Source organism: Mus caroli, chromosome 14 (genome assembly GCF_900094665.2).
Source record: "Mus caroli chromosome 14, CAROLI_EIJ_v1.1, whole genome shotgun sequence".
Classification (NCBI taxonomy): domain Eukaryota; kingdom Metazoa; phylum Chordata; class Mammalia; order Rodentia; family Muridae; genus Mus; species Mus caroli.
Window position 1 is genome coordinate 22,656,822 of NC_034583.1, and position 22,456 is coordinate 22,679,277.

The following is a 22,456-nucleotide window of genomic DNA, read 5'->3' on the forward strand; positions in this document are numbered from 1 at the left end:
TGTGTGTGTGTGTGTGTGTATGTATGTGTGTGTGTGTGTGTGTGTGTATGTGTGTGTGTGTGCTGAACTCCTATTAGTCCAAAGTTTTCAGGAATAACAGTCAAATTTTTTAATTCTTTAGAAAGCAAACTGCCAAAACCCAAATACAGCCATCATGTTAAACCTGAAATATACACAGCATTGAAAATGTCATAAGAAATCCTGAACATAAACCATGAAAGCCAAATTCATCAAAGCATAGCTTCACCTCTGGCTGCCAGCCAAGCTCTGCCTGACCAGGACAAGTTAGTGTGTATGGCATTTGTCTTTGCAGCCTTTGCTTGGTTAAAAACGTCCAGCTTCCACACAAGAGTCCAAATCAAACGGACCCAGCTAGAAGAAGAGAGTGGGGGAGAACCAAGCTTCTTGCTACCAACACTGGGTCCCTTCATCATCTACCGTTCTGCGTGGCTTCCGGCTATAAAGAATGAGCCCTTCCAAGAAGGAAGCTGCAAGGCCAAGGGGGGAGGGGGGACCTGAAATGGCTTCTGCACAAAAAAAAAAAAAAAAAAAAAAAAAGACAACAGAATGTCAGGGGTTTTTAAATAATCCTAGTGATCTTAGCCAGTCTCCTTAACTGCCACATGGGTGAATGGCGATACAGAGAGAGTCTGAGAGGTGACCCCTCCCCGGGCCCAATATACCCAATGGGCAGCTGAATGGGCAAGATCCAGATTTTAGTCCAATGTTTTTCAGTGCCTTTCTTTTTAAAAACTCTATCAACTTTTCCCAAAGGAAGTTCCATAAAACACTAGTTCCATGATATTAAAGTCTTCTGCCAAAAAAACAAGTTTAAAGAATCCATAACCAATTGCTTCCAATAACTAGCTGAGTTTAAACAAAATGAAATCTGCTTTTTAGCTACACAACTTCCCAGAGATTTTTCTCACCTCTTGCACACTATAAATGTTTAAGAGAGCAATAAAGTATATGACAACATCCTGGAGCATTTAACCATAGATTTGTCCTAAAATCTACTCGTAGTATTTTTGTAGGCCATGAGATGTAAACTCCACTTCCATACTGATTTTATCCTAAATAATTAGATTTGTTGTATCCTACATCTATAAAAATTAATAGCTCACATACAAAATCTATCATGATTCTTATTAGCCAGAAAGATTAACCACAGTATCCACCCCTCAAAAACAACACTGGATTTTTTTTTAAGCTAATAATACACAAAAGCCTGTGTAGAAAGAAAAGTTATTTTAAAAACCCTTCTACAAATTTCTTCCATAAAAGTTCCATCTCTATTTATATAAAACTCATGACTTGAGACACTTTCATTCAGCATAAACCGAAGAATTCAGGTCAAATCTAGGAAACAGTAACAACGACATAACCTCACTGTGGCAAAGCTTTGGGACATAGAGCATCATAGTTGTAAACTGCATCATCCACAACACCGTCTGCCAGCGCAATCACAGATGCAGAGGACTGCCACACACCACCAAAGCAGGAAGTCTAAGTCACTTACCAAGTTATGATTTGTTGAATTAGAATCATCTTCAGGGAATGGGATGTAAATAGCTAAGGCCACACAATTGGCAAAAATAGCCAATAATATAAATATGTCAAATGGTCTGAAAGTTTTTGTTAAGGCACATATGTGTTATGCAAACATTATCTATCCCTCTTATACCCCTAGGCATCTCATACCTGAGCTGCTTGTAAAATGGAAATCACCCACCCACCACCTATCCCCCTACACGTGAGTGCACACACAGACACACACACACAGACACATGCACACTCACACACACATACACACACACAGACTCACACACACATACACACACACACACACCCACACATACACATTATTCTGTGGCTACCATGGCTACTGGGTTTTCAGAAGTGCCTTCCTCTGGTCCTCACAGCCCCTCCCCTCACTGAGACCTCTCCTCAGCCTTTATTCTATTGCAAGGATCACATTACACCCATTCTTTGGTGCTCACTGTGTATTAAAACCTGGAATTAATATACATCCAGTTAGCTCATTGTGTGAAGCAGGCCTCTGCTTTCTGTAATTTAAAAAGTGCCAAGGATCTTACTAAATCAGCTGTCATAGACACAGAAATATAACCATCACAACAGAGACCCCTCCCATAGGTCCTTGTCACTGTGTTAGAGCCATTTTCTCAGAGGTTGTTCCTGGCTGAGTCCGTCTAAACTCCTGATTGGGACCAGTCCAGGAAAGTCATGGGACCATCTCCCTTCTTTCTGTGCCGCTGTGTGACATGTCCTACTACCTTGGATGCTGTGATAAGCAGGCTGACAGCTCCCTTCCTCTGCCTTCTCTACAGAGTAATCAATAGCTATCACTGTTTCAGATTAGAGCTGGGCTGGGCTCACCTCATAATGTGCTGTTTCTGTGTTCAATTTATAAACAATTAAATTTAAAAGCCACAAGAAATCAGCACCAGACACTTTCAAAATAGGCTCTAACAAGAAAATCCCCGAGGGCTGTCTGGAAGAGTCCCTCTGAGATAGCCTTCAACAGAGACTTGCTTAAGCATTCTGTTAGCAGAAGGTATTGTCAAAACTGGCAACACCGAGTTTGACATCTGCCCAAATGGTTGTTTTTCAGCCTTTTTCCAAACAGAGGGCTTGTTGAGCACCGAACAAATCACAATTCCTGGGTTTGAGTTTCAATCATGTTGTATACGACACTCATCTACAAGACGCAAGGTGGCAGTTTTACTAAATCCCACTAGGTGCTGAAGATTCAGGGATGGGAACAGTCTCCTGTCGATGGCCTTCTGGGAACCCCCAAAGTGACGCAAGAAACAAATACCCCTTGCCTCTCCGGAGATAGCTGCTTTGGGTTCTATAAAGCTTCACCCCTTTGGAGAGCTCGGATAACTCCCTGGAATAAGGACAGGAATAGCATTATCCTCTTACTAACTTTGATGGGTTTATTTTTAAGCCAGTTAGCTTTAATCATATTGATTCCTCAACTCGGTTATAAAATCTTGTGCCCTGGGATTTGACTTTAGGAAGACTTCAGGGCTCTGTTTCTCTTTCTTTCTCTCTCTCTCTCTCTCTCTCTCTCTCTCTCTCTCTCTCTCTCTCNTCTCTCTCTCTCTCTCACTCACTCTATCTCTTACACACACACACACACACACACACACACACACAGCAAGTCCCCTCCAACACTGTCCGTCAACTCCCATAAAGACACACTTGTGCTTCCTGTTCCCCACCCCATCTTTCTTCCTCTGAGAACTGTGCACACTGTGCCTTTGAGGTGTCTAGCTCTTGGCAGTACTCAGTCAACAGACAGCAGAGGATCCCATTTTACCACTATAAGAAATATGTGGGACTGAGCCAACAGCCGCTTCTTACATAGGCACCATCTCGCCCTACCCCCTGCCAGCCTACAAAGGCAGACTGGCTTCTCTCAGGGCTAACTGGGCATGACTGAGCTGCTGAAGGATGATGTCTGTGACCTGGTCCCTAAAATGGAAGGGGCCTTTTACTATCTACCTGTTACAGAAATTGTGCACAGGCCTTCTGAACTGGCAGCCATGTCTCTTAAATCCCTGTACACACACTTGCATTTCTCTCAAGAAAGAGAGCTAGTGGTGAGATGCAAGAATTCGCTGACTATATATAAACTGTTACGTAGAAACTCCTATGCATGAAGTGAGACAGCACCTCACTCCACCTAAAGGGAACGTCCCTGCTGAGGGGCCCCTGCTTCCTCTGAGTCACCTCACACCAGCCTCAGGAGAACATGTTTCTAGCACACCCAGTAAGACCACCTAAGCACACCCTCACTTAGCAGCCCCCTCTTGGCCTGTATGAGAGCTCTGTCCTCAGACTAGAGGATTTAATGAGAAAATGCACGCACACAGCCCCAAGTATTCAAGAGATGCCATAACTCACTCTGGAGGAGAGACATCTGTGCTAAAAAAGAAAAAGCACGTGAAAACCTTCAAATCCTGCCCTGGCATTCAATTGCTCTCCCCAAAACCTTTCTAGACAGTTGCTTCATTTTAATTCCTGTCCATGAGCAGACAAAATAGGCAAGCTAAGACAGAGATCACACAGGCAGCTGCCATGACGAGAACCCCCCACTTTCTAGCTGTCACCCAGCAGTCCTTCACCCTGGCATCTCCCTTCCCTGAGCCTGCTGAGGAAATCTCCTGCCTGCTGCCAGGAAATACTCGGAGGGCCTATCGGCCCGAAACACCCTTCTGGGAACATGCAATGCTTTATTCTACCCAGACCCAAGAAGCATATGATTAATTAGAAAGCATGGGTTCAAGAGAAGGTTTCAGTCAACCTTTCTAGCGGGTGGCAGTCATTGGAGCCTGGCTCCCAGGTCTGGAGAAGGGAATAAGCAGGTAGAAGCAATACTGTTTTCCAAGATCTGGGGCATGGCAACGACCATCCTGGAGCCAATCAAAGTTCAGTTTTAAAAATGCAGACACTCAGAAATGTAACTTAAGGCCAGTCCAAATGTGTGTGTGTGTGTGTGTGTGTGTGTGTGTGTGTGTGTGTGTGTACATACACAGACATATGCAGCACCTGTCAGTTCCTCCCTGGAGTGCTGCTTTGTCACACACGGAGCTTAGAGGAAGAAACGCTCACCAGCCTCCCCTGCATGGCTTCTAGACTTGCTATATGGCTGCATGGCTCTTTTTTAAAGCTTATCAAAAAGAAATTTCAGGAAGTCATAGCATTGATCAGCCAATAATAGTAGTAGTCGTAATAATATCAAAAGTAATTTCTCCCTATAAATCAAATGTTCACATTTAAAGCTACCTAAACAATTAGAATTAGCAAATAGCAGAGCCAGAAGCAACCTTAGCACTCACTATAGCTGTCCAGGCAAATTTCAGTCACTGGAACCAGAAGATTCCACTAAAGGTCATTTCTAGTACAGACTGAAGATAGTCTCCATCATTTTTTTTGAATCAGCATACTAAATTTTCAACAAATTAAAATGCATATAACTGCCCCCAAAACAATAACAGCTTCAGACCTATCCAGTGTTCTATGACCAAAGGTCACGTTCATATTCTAACTCCCTACCACTATGAAGTTGCAGTTTTCACTTCCCCCACCCCCCACACACAGCACTACACACATACAGACACACACACACACACACACAGAGGCTAAATATACTCATGGACCCACCCTCTACAAGCTGGGGAGAGAGGAAGCCATAGCCCATGAAGCCCCTTGCCTGCAGTTGCCACCATTGCTCACATTCCAGACTGCTAAGGCTCTGAGAAGTGTCACTGCAGAAAGCAAATCCTTTTGAAGCACAGATGGCAAATGAGAAAGACTTCCCACAGAAAAAAGGATACTTCCATTCCACTATACTAATGCAGGCTCTTCGGATGGGGTTATTGAGGGATAAACAGAAAAGGGCACGGGCAGGTCGGCTGTTAGACGAGTTACCCTGTTTTTTGCTCTTGGCGTATTGCTGACGTTTTCTTTGGGAGAGAGATCCTACAGGTGGGGGTGCAGAGGTGCTCATGGTCTGGGCGGCCTTGGCCTGTCTAGCAGCATCAATTGCAGCTTGCCAAGATAGGACAGTTTGCTTGGAGCTGTTGGGCTGAGAAGTTGGTCCTTCACCAGAAATAGGGAGTCTGGTGCCTCTTGCATAGTTTGCCTCTGAGGAGAGGAGAAAAGAGATTATTTCTTTTGAAAAAAAAAGAAGAAGAAGAAGAAGACGACGACTTCAATCCATACTATCTTTTTAAAAAGCAAAAGTGTCTCCCATCTTGCATTTCCCATTTTGAACCTTCTGTCATAGTAGTGGGGTTTGGTCAGGCAATGCAAAAGTCACCAGAGCTCTACTCAGAGCATCAGTCATGCAGGGCCATTGCTGTGCCACACCTAACCACACTGGTACTCGTCCATACCTGTGTCTTCAAAAGGAATCTTTTAGTGCATCTCTTCTGACAAACTGAGGCCATTCTCACAGTGATCCCGTGTCTTTTCCTGACTTTGAAAACACATGTATCTCTTATGGCTTAACAGATATATACAACTCCCTTTCTCAAAAAGTAATTACCAACACACACACACACGCGTGCGCGTGCACTCATGCATGCACAAACACACACACACACACTCAGCCAATAATTCAGTAGTCTTAACCACTTTTAGAGTATTCCTCCAAAAGCTTTCCATAGCCATATATGCAATTTTTTCTACAAGGAAAACAAAAAACAAAAAAACCTCTTCACTGGCACCAGGCAATACCAAAAGCACCACAACAAATATCTGGATTATGCATTAACACTTCCTACAAATGAAAATTCATGATGCTTGGGACTCATTTCCTCCACAAGCTTCTGAAAACAGAAAAACATCTTTAAGGCTTTTTTATTATTATTATTGCATTTTAAATTGCAGCAGCAGCAGCCAAGCCAGCATCCACTCTGCCTGCACCGTAAGAGTCAGGGTGCATTATGCCAGGGAACCTCAAGGCCTATGCAAGAATTATCTCAGTGTAGAGTAGCATCCAGGTACTCCCAGGGCAAAATACTCAAAAGGTGGGGGTTGAGAGGAGGGCATGGGATGGAGGGTGTCCCTTCATGTGTAGAGCTCGACTCACTGTGGGTCTGGCCATTCCTTGGAAGGTGGACATTTGGGCCACCATCACCTCTGCTGAAGCAGATGTCAAAGTGAGAGTGGTGTCAGAGAGGTTGGAAATCAGGCGTTTGCAAAACCAATTATCACTAAGTAAAGAGTCAAAGCAAGCACAGGTCTCTTGTCCTACTGTCCTTAAGAGCCTGGGACAGAGCAAAGCAGGCAGGTGGCACTCAATCTGAGATCAGGGACTAGTTTTGCCAAGCGGTTCCTTTGAGAAGCGCTCACCGGAAAAGGCTTCAAGAAAACCAAGGTTTGGGAGATGCTAACGACCTCCATGAAGGGAACCTGGCCAAAAGCACCCCAGCCTTCTTAGACCCGGCCCCGCTGGTGTGGAAACTGCACGTGGTGAGTTGCAGAGCCCCACAGCGGCAGCAACTCTCTGGGCATTGCTAGGTTACCGACGTGTGCACAGGAGGCACAGGAGCGGGAATACACGCTCCACCCGATCCTGTTCTCCCAGATTCTAAGACCCGGGGCTTCTTCCATGAGATGATGGGACCAAGCGACCCAAGGGGTAAACCTGGAACAGTCCTAGAATTTTCCTGATGCTACTAAGGACCTTCCTCTTAGTCAACCAGAGGCGCGGGAGATAGGGGGAGGCTGGAAAAAGGGTTCAGGCTGAAGACTAACACCTCCTCTTCCATCGCTCAGGGGCGATGAAAGAGGAAAGTTGAGCCTGAGCACACTGAACCCGGATCACCTCACTCTTGCCCCTTGGCTCCACAGTACTCCACACACACCCAAATGGCCGCCCCCACCCCCAGCAAATGCAGAATTAACTCTGACATTCACGGCCTGAAGAGAACGGAGTAGCTGCCGCGCATCACCCCTTTCTATGTAGATGACACCAAGCCAAAAGCATCATTTCCAACCCCCTCAACCCACCCAATGCATCGGAGATGGGGGGGTTGGGGGTGGGAAGAGTAGGATCATGATAGGATGAGGTTTGGCAGCGGGTACCCAAGCTCTGGCTGCTCACCGTTCGCATGGTCCTCTTGGTGCTGCCGTTGATGTTGCATTTTTTTCATCATCATCATCATCATCATCCACGAACATTTATTGAGCGCCTACTGTGTGCAGGGCACTATGCTCAGGGTTAGGGAGGGGGAGGAACGGATATGGGAGGTTACGGATAGGTAGGAGCCGCGGTCCCTGCCCTTATTTTCGCTTCAGCAGGGGGTGGGGAAGGACAGAGACAAATAACCAAAAATAAAGATAATTTATAAAAACCGCCTGCCACCCACGCTCCTTCTTTTTTTGAAAAATGGAGCAAAATAAACTTTTTGTAAAAAATAAAATCAGATGTATATATTATCTTAGTAATATATACATGTAATTTTTTTTATTTTTTTATTTTTTTTACTGCAAAGGAGAATTGGCTTGGTCCCCCTCCTCTAGCGGAGGGACACCGTGGTGGTGCCCGCCCGGCCTGCCGGGCCGCTCGGCGCGCCCCCCATGCCGCCCGTCCGCCCGCCCGCCGCGGTGCCCGGTGCCCCGCCGCCGCCGCCGCCGCCCGCGCCGCCGCTGGCTCGGGACCGCGGGCAGCCGGAGCTCACATCCGGGGACGGAGGCGCTCGCCCGCCCGCCCGCCCGCTCCGCGCCCGCCGCGCCGCGCTGCACGCCGGCTTCGCCCTGGCGACGCTGCGCGCCCGCCGCCGCCGTCCCCCGCCCTCCCCCGCGCGCCCGGGCCTCCCACCGGCCGCGCCGCGCCCCAGCTGCCCGCCTGCGGCCCACGCGCCCCCCGGGTTCCACGGCGCGCGACTCGGACGCCGCCACCCCCAGGCTGGCGCGGCTGACCGAGGGTTAAGTGCGCTGTGGCTGCCGGCAGCCCGGTTAACCCCCTCGGCGCCGCCGCGCGGGCGCCCCTTCCCCGAGCCAGGCCCGTGGGGCCCCGTGCCTGCTGCTGGGGGCGCCAATGCGCCGCTCCTCTACACGGCGTCCCCAAGCGGAGGCTGCTGGGGTCCCTGGGGTCCCCTGGGCTGGCTCCGGTGGCCTTCGCACTCCACACCTGGGGGAGGCCCCGCCCCCCCCCCCAGGAACCCAGGTGCCCGCAGGCGATCGCTGCTGATGCAGCATCAAAGCTCAGGGTTCGAGGGCTCTGCTTGGATTGGACAGGCGTCCCCCAGCCCCTACACCGTTTCTTCCAGTTTAGGGGTGCAAAGAGATGGGGGCTTGTTCTTTGGGGAGCACTGATTGTCCTCAGAGAACTGCCCTCAGCCCTGAATCCCGTCCTCCCTCCCCTATGCATACGTGGCGGTGGGCTCCCTCCCTCTCGCCATCACCTCCACGTGTATTTGGAGACAGGTACAGAGAAGTAACAGCCAAGGTCTTTCAAACTGCTAGTGTGGAGAGGTAGACTGTGCAGCTCAAATTGATGACTCGTTTAGGAATGAATACTTTGTTTTGTACCTTCTCGGCCTCCTGTTTGTAGTGGGGGAGGTTTACAGGCCCCAGCTCCTGTCTGGAGGGGGAAATACTGTATCTAGTGGATGACTGATATTTTTCATTTAGCTTTGTGCTGGCTGTTGGGAAAAGGCGTCTGCTTTGTTACTTTGCAGGATTCGATTTATTTGCCTTTGTTCGGATCTGCTTGTTCCTACGGAGTTTTTGAACGTTTGAGAACAGTGTCTTGAAAGCAAATGGCTCAGCGTGAATTAAGAAAATAAATGTTTCTGGGAAGGTGCTCCTTGCTCAAAGACGACACACTGAGCATCTCTGATTGTTGCAGGGGGGATCCACCTGGGACGAATGACTCTCCAGGGATCTTCCTGAGAGAGGGGTGTCTAGTCAGGATAGAGGAAATCAACCATGCTTGCCTGCTTTTTCCCTTGGCTTTTGGAGAGTGGCAGGATTGGGAAGTAGCCTGTGGCCTGTGTAACAGAAAGCTGCTCTGAGCAACCTCACCTGTGCTGGTGCTTAGCTGAAATCAAAAAGGATGTAAGAACTTATCATTTGATAAGTCAGATTTGCAGGGAAGCATGTGGGTCACTGTCAGAATTCCAGGTCTAAAACTTATCCTCTGGAGACTTCTACAGAAAATGCCTTGCTAACACTGGCCCATAGTCCAATTTAGTTCAGCCAACATTGACCAGGCATCTGGTAAGCGCAATTGTCTAGGCTAGGAGTTACCAATTTTGATCTGTGTGCACAGTCCCTTCCTCAAGGGCAAACCATCTACTGGAAGAAGCAGAAGCTGGGCTGTACCAAGTGTAGAAAGCACTATGCAAGGGTCCTCTGGAGCCCTGGAATTGAAGGGCTGAGAAGTTTTCCCAGTTCTGTTAACTGCTTAACTAAGGGGGGAGAAGAGGTGGACCACAGGGCAATGAAGCTATTCTGTATGTCACCATAATGATGGACCTAGAGCATTATTTGATTGTCAGAGGCCATAGACCTGTGCTCCACAAAGGTGAACTGTGATATAAACTGTGGACAGAAGTTAACAATAACCCATTGCTACTGTTTCAACAGTGGTAACAATATACCACACCAAGCCAAGATGTAATCATAAGAAAAACTGCCAGAGACATGTACCTACTATGTAAATTCCCGGTAAACCTAAAACTTTGTTTCTATTAAAAAAGGGGGGCTGATTTAATAGGGCAGGAAGAATGGAGGCACAAAAGAGATTAACGTGTGGGTGGCATCTGTTTGAAAATCAACGGGTGCACAGGTAACAGGGAATCCAGCACTCCTCTGCAGTGGGAACCACTGACGGGGTTTTAACTGACAGTTGGCAGGATTAAACTGTGAGGGGTGTGGGTTCTACACTCAAAATATGAATAAGTATATGAAATTGAAGGATACATATTCATTTATTTGTGTGTATGTGGAAGTCCCAGGAACAACGTTCAAGAAATAGCTATCACCTTCTGCCATGCTGGGTGAAGGGGCAGGATGAACACAGGTGCTCCAGTTTGGCATTAAATGCTTTTGCCCTCTGAGCAGTAGGTATCTCAAAAGACCCTGGAGTTTAAGTTTGGGCTTCCCATTTTGTGCAACATCATCATCAAATTTTGAGGGTTTGGGGATTTCATTTTTTCTTTTGTGAGGCAGAAATGGGTGGTGGGGTGGTTGTTTTGTGATTGGTTGGTTGGGTTTTGTTGGGTTTTTGTTTGTTTGTTTGCCTTTTTCCCCCATTCTACACAGTTCTGTATGCTTCAGCATACTTGAGTAATTTAAATATACATATATTCCCATGATAAGGTAAATTATTAGGAAAATAAGTGGTGGCTAATGTTTTTCTGTGTGTTGAGTTCTAATGCAGGCACTTGCAGGTATTAGTTTGCCTAATTCCCATGAGAAGCCCATGAGGAAAATACTGTAAATACTCATATTTGCAGATGACAAGTGACACCTAGGAGTTGGCTTGCCCCAAACCACACAACTACGTAGCGTTGAGCCAAATGAGACACAAGAAAAGGCCAGAATGAAAGATATCTATTCCAATGGATTCTGGTAGCAGGACAATCATTGCCCACCAGGGGCAATGACAGTCATGGTGGGACAGTTGTGGACCAGTGAGCCCACCAAGTTCTACTGAATAGTTCCAAATGCAGCCAGAATCAGAAGGTCACATGCAAAGAACAAAAGGCCTGAATGTGACCAAAGGGCCTCTAGGGAGGAGGCCAGGACACAGTGGGAGGAGGGAGATCGCACTGGAAGGAGGGAGACCACAGTGGGAAGAGGGAGAGAGCAGCAGAGGATGGACTTGAAGTAAACAGAGTGCGCCATTGTAAACTGAAACTGTCCAAGAGTAAATGTAGTCAATGTTTTAAAAAATGCAAAAAGAAGAAAAAATAGAAGGAAAGGAAGGAAGGAGGGAAAGAGAAGGAAAGGAAGAAAGGAAAGAAGGAAGGAAGGAAGGAAGGAAGACAGACAGACAGACAGACAGACAGAAAGAAAGAAAGAAAGAAAGAAAGAAAGAAAGAAAGAAAGAAAAGATGTTAGTTCTATATGCAAATCCTTAGCTGTATCACTAGCCTTCTGATTCAGGGTATTCTTCTCCTGTGCCCTTAAAATATAAAACATGCCCTCTTAAAGGCACAGGGCTGGCATTTTAAATGTGGCTGTCCATATGCACTGCATCTCCAAGTGCTCTCCCGATCCCAGCATGCCCTCAACAACATCGCCCCCATCACAAACTAGATGTTCCATCAACTCTGATCTACCTCTCACAAATTATCCAGCTTGTGTACAGAAACGACATGTCACTTCCCAGACTGTAAACCACCTCTCCCTCCCCCACCCGCCCCCCCTTGCCTCCCCACATCCAGCCTAAACTCCTATGCCCAGCTTCCAGCCTTTCACATGGTTCACCTTCACTGTGGTCAACAGCTTCCTCATTAGGCCGTGAACATGCTGTGCTCATTTCTGACTCTGCCTTGGCTCAAATCTATTCACTGACCTGAAATCCCTGCCTTGCTGACCTCTAACTAAGCCCTCATATTTCACAAGGCTCTATGGAGTCCTTACTTCCTACGAAAAGTCTTCCAGGATGGTTCCAGCCACCTATCTAATGTGCGAGCCCCCCACCTTGCACCCCTTCCCTATAGCACCCATTATTCCTTTACTGATGTGGCTTTTGTGCCTTATGTGATTGCTGTTTTGGCTGTAAAATCTAACTCTCCAAACACAATTCAGCTCCTTAAGCAAGGATCATCTCCCAAGCCCCCTCCTCCAACTGCCAAGTGTGGTGCTCACAGCAGGCACTAAATATTCTGATTAATTTTCATGGGATCATAAAAGCTCATACACATATGCCTCTAGAAATTGTCAGCTAATGTTTACCAAAATCCCATAAAGTTTATTGTAGCATACTCGGCCCTCCGATGGTAAAAAAATAAAAATAAAATAGAAAATCGGGTCCTTTGAACACTAGGAAATCTAATTAAGAGAGACAACCAAAGATCCTGAAGACTATATGCAGAATAGATCTGTAAACACACCGGGAAGTTGGGTCTAAGTGAGGCTCTCCACTCACAAACCCTGGTGCAGAGAGAATAGCCCTGACCTAGTAGTGACCAACAGAAGAAGAAATGAGTTAGTCTGGGGCTGTGTGCCCAATGGCATAAGCAAAACTTGAACACTTGCAGAAATCAGAAACAGGCAGATGGCTGGGACCTAACAGAGCTTAGAGGAGAAGGATGGGAAGATGCAAAGCCAGGGCCAGGGGGAGTCCCCAATTCTAGCTTTCTTCTCAGGGTGTCTTCCTCAAGACTGGCAATACCTATAAATACTTTGGTAGAGTCTTCAAATTAGTCTTCAAATGACAGCTCCCACATATAGATTTATCTATTGATATTTGCCATATTCAAAATTCAAACTGGGAATGCTGAAAAAAATCACTTTAAAATAGTAATAAGATCATGATATGTTAACTTTCTGATTTTTCTTAAATGAAAAGTAACTCTTTTCCAGAAGAAACTAGTGAAAAGAGTAACAATGTTTTACATTTTTGCAGATGTCTTTACTAACTAGCCCAGTGAAGACAGATTCTCTGTATCTGTTACTGCAGTGAGTCTAGGGCAATAGCTGAATGGATCAAAACGTCTGATGAAAACCCCGCCTTCCATAGATGTGCTTGGGAAAGGGTGGACCATTTGAGTAACCATTTCAGAAAACCCCCATCATTCTTTGCTTTGACACCAGCTCTACCTTTAAAGGTTGCTTAAAAATGTAGAAGTTTAAACTCTATTTTACTCTGTTACATTAAATCCATGTCTATATTGCAGTTTGAATGGATCCCTTATCCACCGATGCTTTGGTAATACCATGCATTGGTCATTAGGAAAATACTGATTCACTGAGACACACATTTTCCAAATATCAACACACTTTATCATACAATATTAAAAAAAAACCCACATTTGTTTTTATCACTACAAATCTCATCAGAAAATCTTTAATATTGGAAAGCTGTCAAGCTGTTGGTGGTACAGAGAAGTTTTTCAAATGTATAATTTTCACTTGAAAGCTCAAGTTTTATAATTGGCAGAAACACTGTCAAGTTTTTTTCTTTGAAGTAACTAGCTCACTTCATTTTCAAGAAAATATCTGGCAAATACTTGGGTCTGAAGAGCCAAAGTTTGTCGGTAAAAATGATGTTCTATGGAAAAGGAGCCCATCCTACTGTGTACTGTCACTGTGCAGCAGGACCGTCTCCTGCATTTGTCCCAGTTTGTCACCCAGAATGTTAATAAGACAGACACACGGGATTGAGATTTAATCGTGTTAGCAATTTTACTGCTTCGTCAAGGAAGTTTGTGTGCTTGTGTTTCTGTGTGCATGTTTGGGGGTGAGCAGGTACACATGTACATGTATGTAGAGGCCAGAGATCAACCCAGAGTTTGGTCCTAAGAAGACAGATTTTGATACCTGCCCTGGAGCTCTCCAATTAGATTAGTCTGGCTGGCCAGCCAGCTCCAAACATCTGCCTATTTCTGTCTCCCCAGTGCTAGGATCACAACCACACATACACACACAACCACACACACACCATGCTCAGCTTTTTACGTGTGTGCTGAGAATCACACTCTGATCATACTTGTCCCTCTGCTGTAAACACGACCAAGTGAGCTATCTCCCCAACCCCAAGGAGTTTCCTAAGTAAAACAAATTTTGGGTTCTGTTGTGTGCACGTGTGTACGCGCGTGTGTGTTGTCTGGGTGTACATGCATGGAGAGAGTAATGTGCAGTGTTCAGTTCACTTTGGCGTCACTATCTTAGTTCATGTAAGGACAATAACCCTTAGCTGTTGCTGATTCTGTATTATCAGTTCAAATAGCAACATAGTAGGAAAGTCATATAAGTCTTTTTTTTTTCATATAAGTCTTAATGTTGCTGTGAAAATATGTTTGACTTCTAAGATCCCTTAGAAGGAACATCCTCACCCCCACCCCCACCCAGGTAGAGTTATCAGTTAATATACCCGGTGTCTCGCTGGTGCCTGGGACATACTTAAACTAAAAAACAGTTGTTTACTTCTTATTTCTAATTTAATTAAGCTTCCTGAATTTTTATTCGCTACCGCTGGGAGTCTATAGACCACACTTGGGATGCAGGTGATCATGCTGCTCTGACCACTTTTGAGCAGGGAAATATCAGAGTTGTGTGTCATGGAAATAGCTCTGTCTATAGTAAGCAGGACAGAGCGGAAGGTAGAAAGATTTGCAGAATGCAGGAAGGTCTGATGGGTCGATTAAGACTTATTAACTACAGTTATTGCCAAGGACAAAAGTATCCCAAGATTAGGCAGGAGGAAAACAACAACAAAACAAAACAGCAGCCATGTAAGAGCAGCTTTCAGAGAGAGGGGGTCCCTATCCTGGAGTATAACTAGGCACCCCATACTCCCCTCAGCCTTGCTGTCTCCCACCACCAGGATTTCTCAGTTGTAACTTACTAAGACCCCAACCAACACAACTTTCTTCCTGCTTTGGCCCCATCGCAAGAAGAGTCCAGCTGGTCTCCATCCTCCGTCAAGTACAGCTCACATCAGACAAGAGTAATTGCGGCCCCTTTAACGGGTTCATTCCCATCTCCCTTAACCCAGTTTTTAAACCATCACGGTCTAATGCACCAAATCCCTACTTCCCTAGTTGGGAAATCCTGGCAGCATCTAATATACACAGGCTGTGTCCCATTACCCATGATTCTTACATTCCCCAGCTGTGAAATAAATCGGTTCTGACACATGATCTCTGAGGGTCCTTAATATTCTAATATGGCAGACCAGGGAGGCTGGACTTTACACTCAGGTGGATTTAGACTCAAAACCTGGCCCCACCTAGCTATGTTTGGGGGGAGGGAGATCACTCACCTCTTAGGGCCTCTGTTTCCTCAGCTTAAAAACTGGAGCAAGCCCAGACATAATGAGATTAGGTGTCTGTAATCAATCACATGTGAAGACTGAGACAGGAGGATTAGGATACACTATAGACCAGCCTCAAGTCCATAGTGAGACCCTGCCTTCCTCCAAAAGAACAAACACACACACATACACTCACACACACACACACCCCAAGGATAATTGTATTGATTAGTTGTAAAAAGTGTGCAGCCTCTGGCACACATGTGAAGTTGAAACATGTAACCTGGGTGTTTAGCTTAAGTAGACCCACTTAGAGAAAGAAAGGTGGAGGAAGGGGTCATTTAAAAGGTGTCTTTCTTTGCCTGATTGGCTCCTAACCCCTGCTTTAGCACAGCACTTCCCAATCAAGGTATCATCACTGTACTGTAATGGGTCTCCCCTTTAACAGCATTCTGTCCTTCAAGGTAGTCCAAAATTGGATTTGTATATTGTTCTATTTTGATACCCAGCACATATTTTAGCATTTAGGATTCAACAAGTAATGCCAATAATGCCCCAAGCAGATACCATAGATCAGAGATAAGAGTAAGATAAGTGTTCGCCCACCTACACATGTGGAGACATATGAACCCAGGCAACACCACTAAAGCACAGCCAAGTCCAAGTTAACAGCACAGACCAGCTACTGGAAATAACACTGGGACAGTCATACACTGGGAAAATAACACCAATCTGTACCCAGTCAAGCGAAAGGGTGAGTTTATAAGGACAGGAAGTTATTACGGAGTGCCAGAGAGTAAACACACGTCAGAAATTTTATAGTTCAAACATTATAGTTTCCTTTTTGCTTTTTCAGAACAGTTGTTTAAATACTCAGTTCACAACATAAAACCAAAGTTTAAATGTCACCAGTATCTCTCAGATGCAGTGTTGCTATATATGTAGACCCAGCTTTCCTGATATTAAAAAAATAATAAATCCGAATCAAAAATCATTGATACTAGTGTAAGCTTTTTTTTTTAACTTTTAAATTAAAATATTTAAAAGATAGCATTGAATAGAAAATTGCTGGGATATCAAGACTCTCCACAGCTGGGCATAGCCACACAGGCCTTTCATCACAACTACTCCAAAGGCTGAGGCAGGGGGTTTACAAGTTCAAGGTCTATTTGGTAGCATGAGGTCCCATCTCAAAAAAGTAAAAACAGTTTTCATTTCCTTCATTTTTTTCTTACAAACAAAACCCTTACAAATGAGCGATAGCATAAGCCAGACGTGAGATACACATTGGTAAGTAAGCCTGGCTGCTCAAGACCCGAGACACATGGATAGTGAGTTCAAGGCCAGCCTTCAAAGTTTAATAAGCTGAGGACTGCGGTCCAGTTGTAAATTGCCTGCCTACCACATTTGATCTAAAGTAAAGAAAAAAAAATACCTTCAAAGGGTAATATATATTCACAGAAAATCTGTAAAATGTGGAAATCAGGGATGAGGGGATGGCTTAGCTGGTACAGCACTTCTGGTATAGCACTTCCGTTAACCACACAAGCCCTGAGTCTGCCCTCAGATCCCACAGTTTAAAAGCTAGACATGGTAGCACGTGCTTGCAATCTCAGCAGGGAGGAAGCAGAGACAATCCCAAGGGTTTATCTGGCCAGCTAGCTTAGTCTATTTTTGGAGTTTCAACTGGAGGGGAAGACCATGTCTCAAAGGAGGTTGATGGTGTTTCTGCAATGACACCTGCAGCTGGCCTGTGGAAGGTGACATGTCATCTGGAAAAGGTCCTTGCCAGCATCACTGACAACCTGAGTACAATCTCCAGAACTCACATGAGAGAGAAAGCAGATTTCTCCAAGTTGTCCCCGGACCTACACACAAACACACACACACATGAGCATGCATGCACCCACACCTACACAAGAGTGTGCACATGCACACACGTACACACAAAGACCTTTGTGCACACACAAACACACATATGCATGCACACATATGCACACAAATGTATACATGTGCACACATGCACACACCACATGTACACACTCACAAATAAATAAATACATGTCAAGGAGGAGTTAAGGAGAAGAAAGAAAGAAAGACCGACCTTAAATGCAAACTTCTGCAATCCGTCTGACTAACAAAGCAGGGAGTACTCAGCCAGTGTGGGAACGTGTGTGTGTGTGTGTGTGTGTGAGAGAGAGAGAGAGAGAGAGAGAGAGAGAGAGAGAGAGAGAGAGAGATGTAGTCTGAAAATACTTCATGACTAGGATGGGAAAAAAATGGATGTTAAAAAATGGAATTGGACTGCAGGCTTGAAAAGTTGATAAACTAACCAGATTTTATATAAACATACACAGAAATTTTTAAAAGTTCCAGTCTGAAAATATTTTATATGTGTCTAAAAAAACACATTGCAAGATTTAAAAACATTTATTTTGAAGAACTGTTACAAAAATTAGATAATTCAGTAAAGACTATGTGTTTCATGCTCTAATGACCAGGTTGGCATTTCAGGTTCACACCCTGAAATATGGACCTTTCTATTCAGTTCCTGCATTTCTCAGGTTACTATTTTTAATATTCGTTTATAGTACACTGAAGACATCTCAGTCAATCATGTATTAAGCAAAAGAATCTCCAAGACAGGGAGACACACGTGGTAGACTTCATTGTCAACACATCTATGAAAGTGGATAAATATTTGTTAGTGTTCCATTGTGATAAATACAAGGAACACATGGAGCTGAAAGGGAATAGGATCAAAAGCCTTTCTCCCCCAGTGGCTGAGGCTACTTAAACAGCAAATAGCTGAGAATTCCAGAGTGGATAAGATGGGTTTACAAATTGCCTTCTGCACAAGCATGCTAGATAGACTCTTAATGACAACTAAATGGCAAAAAAAAAAAAAAAAAAAAAAGAAACAATGTAAAAAAAAAAAAAAAATAAAAAAAAAAAAAAAAAAAAAAAAAGCCATGGCCATTTTGTTCCATGAGTGGAAAGGCCTGAGCAAGGTGGACTCCCTGTTGGGACTCTCAGGACACGCCCACAGCCTGTCTCCCTGTGCACTTCCCTCCCTCACAGCAGGCTCTTACTGGCTTCCTTTCCTGGCTCCTTCCTTTGTCATCCACACAGCTTTCTGTTTGAAAACGTCTCCTCCAGCCCCTTAATACTTCGTCAAAGTTTCTTCATAAATCTTCAAAATACCATAATTATTTTCACTCGGATGACGAGGTGACTGTTGCACCCAAGACCCAGAATCAGATCGAGGTTTTGGCCACACTTGGTTGACATTCGAGAATTCTGCAATGGTACCACTTAAACCTAAGCAGAATGGTACGACCTCGGGGCTTTAGGCTTCAGGCTACTCCTAACTCCTAACTGCTATGAGAACTGTAGCAGTCGGTCTTCCTAAGATGGTTTCTTCATGTGCAAAACGCCTACCATAAGGTCACGGTGTACGATGCTAAAGAGGGATTGGAACAAGAAAGCATCTTATATGTCATAAAGCACAAGACCCACGGTTTTCCTAGTGTAGCTACTGATGCTGTAACAACAGCAGCATCGAAGAACCTACAAGAAATGCAAATATATCCAACTGGCCACAGACCTCCTGGATGGGAAGTTTTACAGGTAGGACACCACAGTCTACCTGTCCACAATTTTCCAACTGACTGACTGACTGATACATTCTAGTTTGAAGACTGCACTCTACAAGTGAGTCTCTCTCTATGGTTCCAGAGAGACGAGCCAGTGGAAGGAATGTTTAGTGTCTTTGAGTTGCCATGATACGATCATGTGACAAACATGATAATTTATCCTCCTTTTTTATTTGTTTTTTTTTTGGGGGGGGGGGGGCTGGGGGTAGTTCAAGACACGGTTCCTCTGCGTGAAACCCTGGCTGGCCTAGAACTCACTCTGTAGACCATGCTGGCCTCCAGCACACAGAGGTCCAATACCTCTGCCTCCTGAGTACTGGGATTAAAGGTGAGCACCACCACGGCCCTGCTCTTCAATCTTAATCCATCCTTCAAAACAACACCACTTGGATCCAGTTCACAGACTCCCGTGATGCTTACAATGTGGGCCCTATCATTGCTGACATCTCTGAGAGCTAGGAAACAATCTGAACAAAGAAAACCAAAAACTCTGATCGAAGACCTTTTATTATGGCCTCCTCTGTACCAGAGATAAATTCTACATGTTTCTACCAGGCACACTGTTGCCAGAAATTTCATCCTTTTCCCCAAAGGCAGAGTGTACCCACAGATACGTAATCATAGATGCATAAATTAAAAAAAAAAAAAAAACAAAAACCTGGGGAGAAATAGACCACAGAAGACATAGAATCAAATGGGTAGGTTTTTGTTTATCTGTGTACTAGGAAAGATAGGAACACCACATAACCATCAGAGAAATGAGTCTTCCAATGGAGACACTTAGCCTCTGCTTCCTTACCTTAAACATTCTAGTGACCCTTTTAAAGAAGTACTAAAGCTGGGTGGTGGTAGAGCATACCTCTGATTAATCCCAGTACTTAGGGAGCAGAGGCAGGTAGATCTCTATGAGTTTGAGGCCAGCCTGGTCTAGTGAATGAGTTCTAGGACAGCCAGGACTACACAGAGAAACCCTGTCTCTGAAAAAAAAAAAAAAAAAAGTATTTGTATTGTTCAGTATAGTTTAGAAAGCATTCTCATGTGTGCTTGCTTACTTGCAAAAGAAAAAACTCTCAGTCACCAAGGAAGAAACATGGGCGTGGCTACTGCTAATATATGGCATATATTCATAATATATACATGTGAACATATATGAATCTGGGCTTTGGAACTCTAAGCCTTCTTCATCATCTTGGTCTGTGTTTTCAAATTTGGTTGTACTCTACTGCAGAGATGAAATGCATCAATGCCCAATGCCCATGCACCCTCAGAAAGAAGAATCCCAGGGCTTAAATGCCCTGGGGCAGAATATGAATCCCAGGCTCCCACACTGCGAGTAGGTTCCCAATTACTCCCCCTGTTTACCTCCCCCGTGCGTTTAGAGCACAAGAGCTTAATGACTTCACAGATGGGCAACATTGTCAGCCATGGAAGAGAGTCTGCTACACATAATTGTACTCTGAAAATATCACTGGGGAAGTGTGTGGATGAGTCACAGAGCTGGCAGGGGAACTTCGCACAGGCCAGGCCCTTCTGGTAATGAACTCCACAGGGCTCTCTTGAAGGTGGCCTAGGCATGTCCTTCCCGGACTCTAGGCCTAGGGTGGTTGAGGCCAAGCAGAAAAGACAATGCTTGCTCTGTCACTGAGGTCAACATGCTGGGATCATGCACAGAAGTGGAACCTAAGTTATTCTAAAGCTCTTTCGGTTCTGTGCGATTCACAACAAAGCCCTTTGTTCTATGAACTAACATTGTAACATTTCTAAGCCTCCAGCTCCCTGCTTCTTCGGGGCCTGTCCTCCGGTGGGACGTCACATACCTGCCAGGTGTTGTTCACCATCAAATCTAAGTATTAACATCTGGTACTAAATGAGCTTCTCCTTGTCCTCTGCAAACCAGTATCCTGCAGCAACTGGTCCGCAGGCATTTTCTCAACCAGCCAGAGACTCTGACGGAGGTGCTGTCAGTCTCCTTTGGGGAGTACTTGGTTTGTCCCTGCTCAGTTTTGTCTCATGAGACTCCACATTCTGTTACATGGCCTTTATTGAACCTATTTCCGCTTATGTTCTGGTACAACTTGGAGCTCCTTACAGTGTCTGAGCCTATCCCTAATGCCTCTGGTGGGGGGGAGGGGAGGGCGGGGAGTCTGGTTTATCAGTATCTCAGAGACCCATTGTCCTGGACTGCATCACCTTCAGACTTTCGGTACGTAGAAAGGTGCTTATAGTCTATACAGTTCGTGATCTTGTAAACATTGTACGTCCTGATTCAGGAAGTCTGGAGTGAACATAAGATTCTATGTTTATTTTACCTGTTTCGCTCTGTCTGTTTTGAGATGGAGTTTCCTCCGCAAGTCAGGTTCACCCAAAATTCAGTGTATCACAAGCTGACCTTGAACATGTGGCAGCCCTCCTGCCTCAGCCTCCTAAGCTCTGGGATGGCAGGCACGAGGGACCATCCCCAGCAACCTTCTGTGTCGCTGCATGCCTCCCTCACTCTGAGGTCATCTAGATGCCCCTCGTTTCCAGGCACACTCTGAGTAGCAAGAGCCTAGGGCTCCAGGTGACAGTCTCTTACTCTGCCTGGTTGTAAGACCCATGGTTCATCTCCCATTGCTTCCAGCTCTCGTCAAGCCAGCTCAGTTCTCTCGGCCTGTGGACCTGCCACACCATCTGGTTTTACCTGGAAGGCCTGACTCCCTTATCTCTATCTAATTAAATCTTTCCCTTATGTCAGGCCCCAGCCTGGACTCTTGCTTGTCTTCCCTACTACCTCAGCTGACTAACCCTTTCTCCCTCTAATCTCTCACAGCCATAGAATCAGTGAGTCTCTCACCAGCAAGAAGCTCTTCCGCTAGCAACGGGAAGGAAATCAGACAGAGAAAAATCTAGAAACTGGGTACCTTGCCAACAAGTCCTTCTCCCCTCTAACAACTGTTACAAACGGCAAAAGCCTACCTGGTAATGGCTACATTGTATCAGTTGGGATTTTTTTTCTTTTCAACTCATTTATCTTCAAAACACCTTCAGAAACTGCCACACAGTGAGCCTGCGGGTACATGTGAGCCATTAGGGTGTAGGAGACATACATGCATGTGAACACTCAAGAGGAACGAACCACAGAGGGGCCTCGTTCCACCTTGCCGTCCTCTTTACACTCACTGTATTGACCAGCAGACTGAAGTCCCATAAAACAGCCACTTAGTAGCAGATTCAGAACCCAAATCTAGCTTTTAGAATCTTGGATGATTTCAAAGGGAGCTAAATGGCTACATTCTCTATGTCCTAGAAATGAAACTGGGAGATGCTGAATGGTGACATGCTACAAGAT

General features: G+C 45.2%; 1 protein-coding gene across 6 annotated transcripts in view; it reads right to left on the reverse strand.

The window, feature by feature from the left end:
• The window catches only part of Cacna1d (calcium voltage-gated channel subunit alpha1 D), a 458,457-nt gene that overhangs the window by 310,177 nt on the left and 125,824 nt on the right, over positions 1 to 22,456 (reverse strand). For 3 of the 6 annotated variants that reach the window (XM_021182190.2, XM_021182193.2, XM_021182195.2), the window contains exons 1-3: positions 7,643 to 8,292; positions 5,367 to 5,676; positions 1,520 to 1,625 (exon numbers count right to left, since the gene is read on the reverse strand). In XM_021182190.2, coding sequence (XP_021037849.1) covers positions 1,520 to 1,625; positions 5,367 to 5,676; positions 7,643 to 7,709 — 483 coding nt within the window. In that variant the 5' untranslated portion in view covers positions 7,710 to 8,292. Of the gene's footprint in view, positions 1 to 1,519; positions 1,626 to 5,366; positions 5,677 to 7,642; positions 8,293 to 22,456 lie in introns of those variants that run through there. The other 3 variants (XM_021182194.1, XM_029468890.1, XM_021182191.2) reach the window with 3 other exon arrangements.